The sequence below is a fragment of the Salmo trutta genome, chromosome 1 (genome assembly GCF_901001165.1).
Source record: "Salmo trutta chromosome 1, fSalTru1.1, whole genome shotgun sequence".
Taxonomy (NCBI): domain Eukaryota; kingdom Metazoa; phylum Chordata; class Actinopteri; order Salmoniformes; family Salmonidae; genus Salmo; species Salmo trutta.
Window position 1 is genome coordinate 68,067,226 of NC_042957.1, and position 12,166 is coordinate 68,079,391.

A 12,166-nucleotide genomic window follows, 5' to 3' on the forward strand; every position below is an offset into this window, starting at 1 on the left:
ATGAACAATACAATTTACAAAGCCAACAAACAGCTAGTGTACAAACAAATAGCCATACAAAAAAAACAGATTGTAGTTTGTTTACGTTTTAGGCTGATGACGAAATGTTGAATGCGCCGGAAAAGAAACCCCATTTGTTAGGGTCGTCGCGCCACTGGCAGTCATAAACCGTACCTATTTCTAGAATAGGTAACCTTAACCACACTGCTCACATTAAATTGAGATCCAGATGCTCGTTTTTACGATACAGCTGTCTAGCTAGTGGAAACCTCATTTGAATGAAGGATCAACTTCTTACAATAGCTAGCAACTCATGTCAAACCGATTTCTTTGAAAGCCTGAGTTAGAGATCGGTCAGTGTTTTCTTTAAATGTCGAGGAGCTGGTGAGCACAGTTGTGAACTTGTGCATGTGATCAGTTCCAGGATTACTCGCTTGATTTGCAAACAAAGGCCATCTTGCAAGTTAGCGTGCTTGACACTGATAGTATATTACCAGCCAACGCCCGGTGGCAACTGTCGCTGTCTAGCTGTTAGGCTTTTTCGTCTCGCACCGGCCTCATATTGAAAATATTCAGCATACGGTTTTTTTTTAAAGCATACGGGGACTGACTAAGGCTACTGCTGTCAAATGAACTGTCTGTCAGACCTCTCCATAAGTGACATAGGGACTTGTGGGTAAGTGCATCATCTAACTAGCTTGCTAGCATGTTACACTTGTTGCCTGTATCTATCAAATTACTAGGGCAATATCCCACTGTGGTGTATAGATTTTAGTTTTTTTACTGTAGTTATTCCGTTTGTTAGCAATGAATGCGCAATCATGACCCTATTGACCTAGGGTCTGGCAATCTGGTTTCAGAGCTGGTCGTGGGTGCACCTCAGCCACGCTCAAGGTCCTAAACGATATCATAACCGCCATCGATAAGAGACTTCTGTGCAGCCGTATTCATTGACCTTTCCTAGGCTTTCGACTCTGTCAATCACCACAACCTCATCGGAAGACTCAACGGCCTTGGTTTCTCAAATGATTGCCTAGCCTGGTTCACCAACTACTTCTCTGATAGAGTTCAGTGTGTCAAATCCGAGGGCCTGTTCAGGCCTCTGGCAGTCTCTATGAGGGTGCCACAGGGTTCAATTATTGGACTCTTCTCTGTATACATCAATGATGTCGCTCTTGCTGCTGGTGAGTCTCTGATCCACCTCTACGCAGACGACACCATTCTGTATACTTCTGGCCCTTCTTTGGACACTGTGTTAACAACCCTCCAGACGAGCTTCAATGCCATACAACTCTCCTTCCGTGGCCTCCAACTGCTCTTAAATACAAGTAAAACTAAATGCATGCTCTTCAACCGATCGCTGCCTGCACCTGCCCGCCTGTCCAGCATCACTACTCTGGACAGTTCTGACTTAGAATATGTGGACAACTACAAATACCTAGGTGTCTGGTTAGATGCTAAACTCTCCTTCCAGACTTGCATCAAACATCTCCAATCCGAAGTTAAATCTAGAATTGGCTTCCTATTTCACAACAAAGCATCTTTCATTCAGGCTGCCAAACACCCTCGTAAAACTGACCATCCTACCGATCCTCGACTTCGGCGATGTCATTTACAAAATAGCCTCCAATACCCTACTCAATAAATTGGATGCAGTCTATCACAGTGCCATCCGTTTTGTCACCAAAGCCCCATATACTACCCACCATTGCGACCTGTACGCTCTCGTTGGCTGGCCCTCGCTTCATACTCGTCGCCAAACCCACTGACTCCAGGTCATCTACAAGACCCTGCTAGGTAAAGTTCCCCCTTATCTCAGCTCGCTGGTCACCATAGCAGCATCCACCTGTAGCACGCGCTCCAGCAGGTATATCTCTCTGGTCACCCCCAAAGCCAATTCCTCCTTCGGCCACCTCTCCTTCCAGCTCTATTGTATTTACTTTGCCACCGTGGCCTTTTTTGCCTTTACCTCCCTTATCTCACCTCATTTGCTCACTTTGTATATAGACTTATTTTTCTACTATATTATTGATTGTATGTTTGTTTTACTCCATGTGTAACTCTGTTGTTGTATGTGTCAAACTGCTTGCTTTATCTTGACCAGGTCGCAATTGTAAATAAGAACTTGTTCTCAACTTGCCTACCTGGTTAAATAAAGGTGAAATGGATAAAAAATAAAAGAAAATTGACAATTTAATTGTGCCAGTCATCAATGATAGACCGTCTTAGCTGAGAATCAGAAATGAAACAAAAATGTATGATGCACTCTCCTGCAGTAAGTGGAGTGGATGTCCGAGCCTCGGGTCACTGTGGGGCAAGATGAGGCAGGGGCCGGGAGAGGGGAGAAAGAAGCTAAATCGGCACCACTGAAACAGCCCTCCAATGAAGCCTCCAGGCCTGGACAGCTAGGGTTAGTACCTCTGATGACCCTCACAACAGTCTTCTGCTTTCAGAACAGTTCCATTATATACTGCTCAAAAAAATAAAGGGAACACTTAAACAACACATCCTAGATCTGAATGAAAGAAATAATCTTATTAAATACTTTTTTCTTTACATAGTTGAATGTGCTGACAACAAAATCACACAAAAATAATCAATGGAAATCCAATTTATCAACCCATGGAGGTCTGGATTTGGAGTCACACTCAAAATTAAGGTGGAAAACCACACTACAAGCTGATCCAACTTTGATGTAATGTCCTTAAAACAAGTCAAAATGAGGCCCAGTAGTGTGTGTGGCCTCCACGTGCCTGTATGACCTCCCTACAATGCCTGGGCATGCTCCTGATGAGGTGGCGGATGGTCTCCTGAGGGATCTCCTCCCAGACCTGGACTAAAGCATCCGCCAACTCCTGGACAGTCTGTGGTGCAACGTGGCGTTGGTGGATGGAGCGAGACATGATGTCCCAGATATGCTCAATTGGATTCAGGTCTGGGGAACGGGCGGGCCAGTCCATAGCATCGATGCCTTCCTCTTGCAGGAACTGCTGACACACTCCAGCCACATGAGGTCTAGCATTGTCTTGCATTAGGAGGAACCCAGGGCCAACCGCACCAGCATATGGTCTCACAAGGGGTCTGAGGATCTCATCTCGGTACCTAATGGCAGTCAGGCTACCTCTGGCGAGCACATGGAGGGCTGTGCGGCCCCCCCAAAGAAATGCCACCCCACACCATGACTGACCCACCGCCAAACCGGTCATGCTGGAGGATGTTGCAGGCAGCAGAACGTTCTCCACGGCGTCTCCAGACTGTCACGTCTGTCACGTGAACCTGCTTTCATCTGTGAAGAGCACAGGGCGCCAGTGGCGAATTTGCCAATCTTGGTGTTCTCTGGCAAATGCCAAACGTCCTGCACGGTGTTGGGCTGTAAGCACAACCCCCACCTGTGGACGTCGGGCCCTCATACCACCCTCATGGAGTCTGTTTCTGACCGTTTGAGCAGACACATACACATTTGTGGCCTGCTGGAGGTCATTTTGCAGGGCTCTGGCAGTGCTTCTCCTGCTCCTCCTTGCACAAAGGCGGAGGTAGCGGTCCTGCTGCTGGGTTGTTGCCCTCCTACGGCCTCCTCCACGTCTCCTGATGTACTGGCCTGTCTCCTGGTAGCGCCTCCATGCTCTGGACACTACGCTGACAGACACAGCAAACCTTCTTGCCACAGCTCGCATTGATGTGACATCCTGGATGAGCTGCACTACCTGAGCCACTTGTGTGGGTTGTAGACTCCGTCTTATGCTACCACTAGAGTGAAAACACCGGCAGCATTCAAGTGACCAAAACATCAGCCAGGAAGCATAGGAACTGAGAAGTGGTCTGTGGTCCCCACCTGCAGAACCACTCCTTTATTGGGGGTGTCTTGCTAATTGCCTATAATTTCCACCTGTTGTCTATTCCATTTGCACAACAGCATGTGAAATTTATTGTCAATCAGTGTTGCTTCCTAAGTGGACAGTTTGATTTCACAGAAGTGTGATTGACTTGGAGTTACATTGTGTTGTTTAAGTGTTCCCTTTATTTTTTTGAGCAGTGTACTTAATAGTGCAGTAATGAGCACTGCTGGCTTGGTTTTGATGCGCCCGCCATAGTAGCTGGAACCGTGCTGGAAAAGACAGTGTCAGCGCCTATACTGTTTGGGTTGACATGGATGTGTAAGAAGGGTATAACACACTGTTCTTTTTCACAGGCTGCACCCAGGCTCTCCGCTCCCTTCTGCTGAACCGAGCCCCTCCCCGTCTGCTGAAGGAAGCGGCTTGCTGTCGTTGCCGTGGGAGATGGTGGCACGCATCGCCTCGCACCTCCCGGCACAGTGTGTTATCACGGTCCTGCCACAGGTGTGTGTCAGTGGACAGCGTCATACCTTTCCTGGATGCCCATCTGCTTTAGCTTGTCCAGCATGCCATTGACAACAGTGTTGGCTAATGCCATAATAAACTGGAAACCATGCTAGGCTAGGGACATTTGAAAAAGTAAGACATAGATAAAGAACTCAATCTGAGCTGTACTGGGCTGTCATGACCTGGTTACACATCCATCATAGCTGCTGGAACCATGCTGGAAAGGATCTTGAGAAAATACAATTTCCAAGCCAGCCTAGTACTATTCAGGCCAGCCCTACAGTGTGAATCAGGTCCATGTCTCTCCCTTTACAGGTGTGTCATGCCCTGGGAAATGTGGGTAAGGACAGCACGGCATGGCAGTTGCGGGCACGCAGGCTAACTGGTCCCAGGGCTTCCTTCCCCGTGGGGCCACGGGACGGCTTCGACTGGCCCTCGGCCTGCCTGGAGATGGAGGAGCTGATCGCTTGCTGGACGGGCCAGGGGGAGAGGGCCGCCAGGGAGGCCGAGCAGGCAGAGAGGGAGAGAGAGGTGGAGAGGGCTCAGGAGAGGGAAAGGGATAGAGAGGCCCTGGCAGAGGAAGGGATTAGAGAGTGGGAGGAGGTGGAAGAGGGCAGGCCCCAAGTGGAAGAAGGGGTAGAGGAGGTGGATTTTCAAGTGGAGGGCGTGATGGCGGTACAGTGGGATGGGGAGGAGTTGATGGAGGAGGGAGAGATGCAGCAAGATAGGGAAGGGGATCTACCGATGGGAGTTGGGGAGGGAGAGGAGAGGCAGGAGGCTGCAGCTGAGGCCATGATGGAGGAGGAGAGAGATGATGAACAAGGTGTCCTGGAGGCCATCGAGGTGGAGGAGAGAGTGGGAGTTTTGGCGGATAGAGATGGTCAAGATTACATAGCGGGCCCGAGATTGGGAAGAGAGGGGGAGAGAAATGGGTCCAGCCGCGCTCCCAGTCCTCCCCCAGCCCTGGAGCGCCTCTCCCTCCCCTCGGGGCACATCGCTGAGGTCAACTCGGTCCTCTTGGTAGGGGGCGACGGGGCGGTGTGTGCCTCAGGCTCCCGGGACAGGAACGTGAACCTGTGGGACCTACGGGATGGGGGCTCCACGGGCAGGCTACTCCATACACTGGGGGGCCAGGGCCTCTTCAGCACCCACAAAGGCTGGGTGTGGTGCCTGGCGGCCCGGGGACCCCTGCTGGCCTCGGGCTCCTTCGACAGCACAGTGAGGCTATGGGACCTGGGGGCCCAAGGAGCTGAGAGGGGCCTAATCAGGGCCCGGGCTGCCGTGCTCTGCCTGGCCCTCCCCCAGAAGGACGTGCTGCTGGCTGGCACTTACGACAAGAAGGTCAGCGTCTACGACACAAGAGGTGAGTGATTCATAAGATGGGTACTTGTAGTCTCTGTTCTACTAAATTAGATTATATCAGTCGATAAAAGTGAACACAAACAATACTAATGGTTATCATATAGAAATAGACTTACTGAGGGGGTAATTGGACTAAGGGCCTTTACCCGTTCTAGTAATTATATTTCTATGTGTTATCCTTTGGTTGGCCAAATGGACTGCCCATTCAGAATATATCTGATTAGAGCAAATCAATGGGTTTATGAAATTTGACAGACTAACATTGTCAGATGTCGCTGGATGATGATGTCATGATCTGTCTGCGCTGCAGTGGCGGAGCCTCTGGTGAAGAGCCTGCGTCTCCATAGCAACGCGGTGCTTTGCCTGGTAGCAGACGAGCAGTACATCCTATCTGGGAGTAAAGACCGCACTGTGGTCATCTACGACCGAAGAGCAGGGAAAACCCTACAGAAACTACAGGTACACACATACACACACACACACAGTATTAGGTTGACAATTTACTGTTCATGTAGTCCCCACACTTAGGGTTGCAAAGGCAGGTCATCACAGGTATGTGTAGACACAGATATAAAAATGAATACTGTTATTTATTTATATAATAATAATAATAATAATAATAATATACATACAGTACCAGTCAGGTTTGAACACACCTATTCATTCCATGGTTTTTCTTTATTTTTACTATTTTCTACATTGTAAAATAATAGTGAAGACCTCAAAACAATGAAATAACACACATGGAATCATGTAGTAATCAAAAAAGTGTAAAACAAATAAATATATTTTTTAAATTTGAGGTTCTTCAAAGTAGCCACCATTTGCCTTGATGACAGCTTTGCACACTTTTGGCATTCTCTCAACCAGCTTCAGCTGGAATGCTTTTCCAACAGTCTTGAAGGAGTTCCCACATATGCTGGGCACTTGTTGACTGCTTTTCCTTCAATCTGCGGTCCAACTCATGCCAAACCATCTCAATTGGGTTGAGGTCGGGTGATTGTGGAGGCCAGGTCATCTGATGCAGCACTCCGTCATTCTCCTTGGTCAAATAGCCCTTACACAGCCTGGAGGTGTGTTTTGGGTCATTGTCCTGTTGAATAACAAATGATAGTCCCACTAAGCGCAAACCAGATGGGATGGCGTATCGCTGCCGAATGCCATGGTAGCCATGTTTAAGTGTGCCTTGAATTCAAAATAAATTACTGACAGTGTCACCAGCAAAGCGCCATCACACCACCTCCTCCATGCTTCACGGTGGGAACCACACATGCAGAGATCATCCATTCACCTACTCTGCGTCTCACGAAGACACGGCGGTTGGACTCATCAGACCAAAGGACAGATTTCCACCGGTCTAATGTCCATTGCTCGTGTTTCTTGGCCCAAGCAAGTCTCTTCTTCTTATTGATGTCCTTTAGTAGTGGTTTCTTTGCAGCAATTTGACCATAAAGGCCTGATTCATACAGTCTCCTATGAACAGATGCTGTTGAGATGTGTCTGTTACTTGAACTCTGAAGAATTTATTTGGGCTGCAATCTGAGGTGCAGTTAACACTAATGAACTTATCCTCTGCAGCAGAGGTAATTCTGGGTCTTCCTTTCCTGTGGCGGTCCTCATGAGAGCCAGTTTCATCATAGTGCTTAATGGTTTTTGTGACTGCACTTGAAGAAACTTTCAAAGTTCTTGAAATGTTCTGTATTGACTGACCTTCATGTCTTAAAGAAATTATGGACTGTTGTTTCTCTTTGGTTATTTGAGCTGTTCTTGCCATAATATGGACTTGGTCTTTTACCAAATAGGGCTATCTTCTGTATACCACCCCTACCTTGTTACAACACTACTGATTAGCTCAAACGCATTAAGAATAAATCAATTCCACAAATTAACTTTGAACAAGGCACACCTGTTAATTGAAGTGCATTCCAGGTGACTACTTCATGAAGCTGGTTGAGAGAATGCCATGAGTGTGTAAAGCTGTCATCAAGGCAAAGGGTGGCTACTTTGAAGAATCTCAAATACATTTTGATTTATTTTTTAACACTTGTTTTGGTTACTACATGATTCCATATTTATTATTTCATAGTTATGATGTATTCACTATTATTCTAAAATGTAGAAAATATTAAAAATAAAGAAAAACCCTTAAATGAGTGGGTGTGTCCAAACTGATTTTTTTCTATTTGCCATATGTTTTTAACTCTGCTGTTTCACAAAAGTTCTGAACCTATATACATTTTACAGGTACATAATATTTGACATTAGCTATCTTGTTTTTAGTCCCACCCTTCAGCTCCACTCAACCCCTCCCATCTATCTCTTAACTCTGGCCATATAGTTTTCAACTGTGATGTTTCACAAAAGTTCTGAACCTTTCTATTATCATTATTTCTACAGATTGTAAATGAAAGATTTTTTGACTAAAAGTTTTATATTATTGATTGATTGACTATGACTCTTCAAATCACCCAGCAGTGCTATGTGCAGAGTTAGCTCCAGGTAATTCTGAAAGTTCAGCCATTCCTGAACCTGCGACCAAAAACAAGCTACATGTGGACAGTACCAAAACAAGTCATCTAATGATTCTGTCTCTTCACAGCAAAATCTGCACAGCTGGAATGGTTGAATCCCCCATATATATAACATTCTATTGGTTGCAAGAATTTTGTATAATAATTAAAACATTCTACATTTTGAATCCGGTGTCATTTTGCATATCAGTTCATAAACGATGTGCCATGGTTTCGGTACCTCGAAAATCTCTTCCAAACTATTTTGCAATCTATATGGCACAGCTGTCAAGTTTTTGGTCCTTAAATGAAACTGGTACTTTTTTATTTATAAAAATGTTCTTTAACGCAGGGCCAACAGACAAGTTCCTTAATTTCTGACCCTTCCGCTTGTGCTGTTTTGTCTTATTTGGTTCAACAATGACAGGATTTGGCAAGTCGGCACAAACAGATCCAGGACCAGGCTATAATATGTTAGTATGTGTGTCTTCATTCTGGTTTGTCTCCTCTCTTCCCAGCTGAGCTCGTACCTGCTGTCAATGTGCTACAGTGACAGTGAGGTGTGGGCGGGGGACAACCGGGGCATGCTCCATGCCTTCTCCATGCAGGCCGGTTTCTTCAAGCCCCTCTCCCAGTTCGACGTGGGACACACCTCACTGGTCACCGGCATCCACAGGTCCCCTGGGAGCCTCTACACCTGCTCCGCTGACCGCACCATCAAGGTATGTCCTGTTAGCCTGGTTAAACCAGTCTGAATGCTGTGGAACAATGGTGGGCATGGCGTTCTTCCTGGTTTATGCCAGGCATACACTACACGATTTTGCCATGAATTCGCCATGTTTTTGCCGTCCCAGATTAATTTTCATGATCGGGGTGAAATCTTATTAATTTGGACTAGGATCAGTACGTCAGGACTCGTGTAGTTTGTTTGAGCGGGTCAAGGACTCACTGATGATTGCTGTTCCATTCTCCAGACCCCTGTCGGAGGTCCCGATAATTTTTTGACGTCAGAAATGTTGATTGTGTATCTTGTAGTATGAGCAGTGCTACAACGCGATTGGGCAAGGACGGCTGCCAATAGCCAGAGCATTCAGTATGTGAGACCAAAACAAAGTTTGGGGGTTTTAGATAAATGGATACGCTACTTTATTGTCCTCAGAGAGGAAAATCATTTTCACTGCCCATTCGGTTACAAACAACATTAAACCATTATCAAAGAGCGTGTGCATTGATGACATGAATGAACAAATCCATGTTCCTTCATTCCCTGTTCCTATCTTATCAAACATTCATCTTTCAGGTGCATCTCCCCTGTTCCCCTCCAAGGACGCTGTGCACACTGCACCACCAAGCAGGCGTCAATGGGGTGAGTCTCACATCGCTTTTTTTATTTTTTTATTCTGATGGCTGATAGCCTCTCTCCTTAGCCTCCTACCTTGATCTGGTTGAAGAAAGATCTGTTTTACTCTCTCTCTGTCTCTGTCCTCTCTCTCGCTCTCTGTAGTTGAGTGTGGAAGCAGGAGTGCTGGCTATCGCATCAGGAGAAATGTGTGTGGAGGTGTGGAGGGCCAGGAGGTGAGGGGGGCCACACCCACCCTAATCTACTTACGTTCCTGAAGTGATGCAAGATGACTGACGTATAATGGTCTGTCATTTTAAATGATAAACCTTCTCATACTGTATGCTGTGAGAATGTGGACGTGAAGGACCAGTGCTCTTAGCTTTACCCCAAAAACTATATACAAGCCAAACATATTTAGTGTGTCTGTGTGATTCCCATGTATTTTATCAAAGAAAATAAGAAAAGAACACACAAAAAGGCTTCCTTAACTAATGTAAAGAAATGTAAACGAAAAGGCCTAGATAATAACACTTCATGGTATGGTGTAGTTCTGTCTGTGTCCCTGTGTTGTTGACCCAGCACTCGTTCAAAAGATTTCGCATAAACTGGGTTTTAGCTTCAAGCGTATATTTGGGAGTTAATTTGAGGCACAGCACTACTGAAGGGTTTTAAACACTTGTACATGATTAGATTTTTCAATGGCCTGATTTTAGCTTGTTGATTAAAATGAGGACATTCTGCCACCAGCATTCCAGACAGTTGGTCTCTAGAAAATAGATGAAGTATTTTTCTCTTTGACAATTGAAACAGATTCGGAAACACAATGGAAAGGATCAGTCAAGCCGTTCTGACACACTGATTGTAAAGTATTTTGGTCTAACTGTCATAATGTGTGTAGTGGCGTTCTTATACTCAGTACCACAGCACCTGTTTGTCAATTACACTGTTCTGAGTTCTTCCTCGGTCTCTCTTAGGGTAACTACTTTACCAACTCTTACCGTGTTACGTGATGCTCTTTTTATATTTTATTTCATTCTGCACTGTTGAGGAAAGCGCTGTACCGTTACACACGTGACAAAATAAACGTTGATTTGAATCTGTAGCGTCCCAGCATCCACCTCGCTCAAGTGGCTCGTTTGAGTGCAAAACCCAATAGTACTGCATTGTTCACTAATTATTTCTTACAAGTTTTTGTTATTACACACACTGATAGTCTGAGGCAACAGTGTCTGTCCTTAGCAACAATCAATCTCCATGCCAACTCCTTATCTGCGACCCCTCTTCACCTGCTGCAAGAGAGTCCTCTGACTGCATAAAAATATCCAAATGATTCAGATTTTATAAATATGCTTTTGTGAATATGCTATGTGTGATTTCTTTTGTTATGAATAAAATGTTTACACTCAATCAATTCATTGTTTACCAGTGTACCCTGTGGTTCTGTAATGTCAAGAAGAAGATATAAACAGTTTGCTCTCCTTTGTTATTGAGACACTCTAGACTGCAAGCCATATGCTGAAGTTACAGCATGACCAATACTGTACCAACCAGTCAGTTTTTGCTTTAGCCAACACGTTAATGTCTTGTCTGGCATGATGAAGTAGGACATGTTGAAGTAGCCTGGCATCAAAACGTTTAATTGTTGTTGATGATGAAGCACTGTTGAATGCAGCACCAGAGAGCAGTGTCCTGAGGCAGCCTTTCTACAGCAGGACACAGGTCTTCTTGTCTTTGAAGGGGTTGGAGGAGGCAGAGATGCCGGTGAGGAGGGGGTCACTGCGACTGTGCTCCTGACAGTACTGCACCAGCTGGGCAGCTGCTGTGGAGATCTGGGAGGAAGAAGTAAGTTACAGCCATATCTCAAAGCTTGTCTCAAAGCTGAGGTTATTGTACATTCAGGAGAAAGGTGATGCCCAATATACACAGAGTTACTGATGTGTCCTAAGACGAGGCTGGGGGTAAGTTCACATTTTCCTTTATCCGTTCTGTATCAGACTGCTCCCACAATTGATCTTATTTTTGATTCATCAAATGAAAGTACTGATCAACAAAATTGTCATTCTCCAAATTAATTTGAAATTCTACTTCCAACCAATTCATTACACACAGGCTACTTTAGTGTACTCTTTCCAACCAATTCATTACACACAGGCTACTTTAGTGTACTCTTTCCAACCAATTCATTACACACAGGCTACTTTAGTGTACTCTCACCTTGATCCTCTCCATGCTTGCCTCCACTCGTAGTTGTTCCACAGTCCTCCGTGCCTGCATCACACTGTTATTGCTGCACACCTTCCCTGACATCCCCTCCTCCAGAGAGACTCACACTTTTAGCCCCAGACAGCAAGCTGAAACTCCACTTCTTTCCACTCCAAAGTGAGAGAAAATAAATTAATGGAATTGCAATCAATTGTTGAGAGTTGAAAATATACAACTTGCTGAACACAGAAACCTGTTCCACCTCCAAATATGGATTCAGATTTGAAATAATAATGGAAAAGTTACTGTTAGAGTATAACACTAGGCTATGTGTGCCTACGTCCAACTGAGGTCCCAATTTCTGTCAGAGTGGCATCTGGCCTCCCTTTTTAACCTCTGGTTTCCCCCTC

The 12,166-nt window shown here is 45.5% G+C and overlaps 2 protein-coding genes across 2 annotated transcripts; one reads left to right on the plus strand and one right to left on the minus strand.

Annotated features, from left to right (window-relative positions):
• Nucleotides 1-122: 122 nt before the first annotated feature.
• Nucleotides 123-10,973, plus strand: LOC115206142 (F-box/WD repeat-containing protein 9-like). Its single transcript, XM_029772780.1, has 8 exons — nt 123-676; nt 2,277-2,410; nt 4,190-4,337; nt 4,656-5,703; nt 6,013-6,161; nt 8,731-8,934; nt 9,513-9,578; nt 9,717-10,973. Exons 2-8 carry the CDS (start codon nt 2,289-2,291, stop codon nt 9,789-9,791), a joined length of 1,812 nt encoding a protein of 603 aa, XP_029628640.1. The 5' UTR covers nt 123-676; nt 2,277-2,288; the 3' UTR covers nt 9,792-10,973.
• A 157-nt stretch (nt 10,974-11,130) lies between these two features.
• Nucleotides 11,131-11,867, minus strand: LOC115206146 (guanine nucleotide-binding protein G(I)/G(S)/G(O) subunit gamma-12-like). The gene is made up of 2 exons (XM_029772795.1): nt 11,769-11,867; nt 11,131-11,383 (listed from the first exon to the last, which is right to left on the minus strand). Exons 1-2 carry the CDS (start codon nt 11,859-11,861, stop codon nt 11,258-11,260), a joined length of 219 nt encoding a protein of 72 aa, XP_029628655.1. The 5' UTR covers nt 11,862-11,867; the 3' UTR covers nt 11,131-11,257.
• Nucleotides 11,868-12,166: the final 299 nt, after the last annotated feature.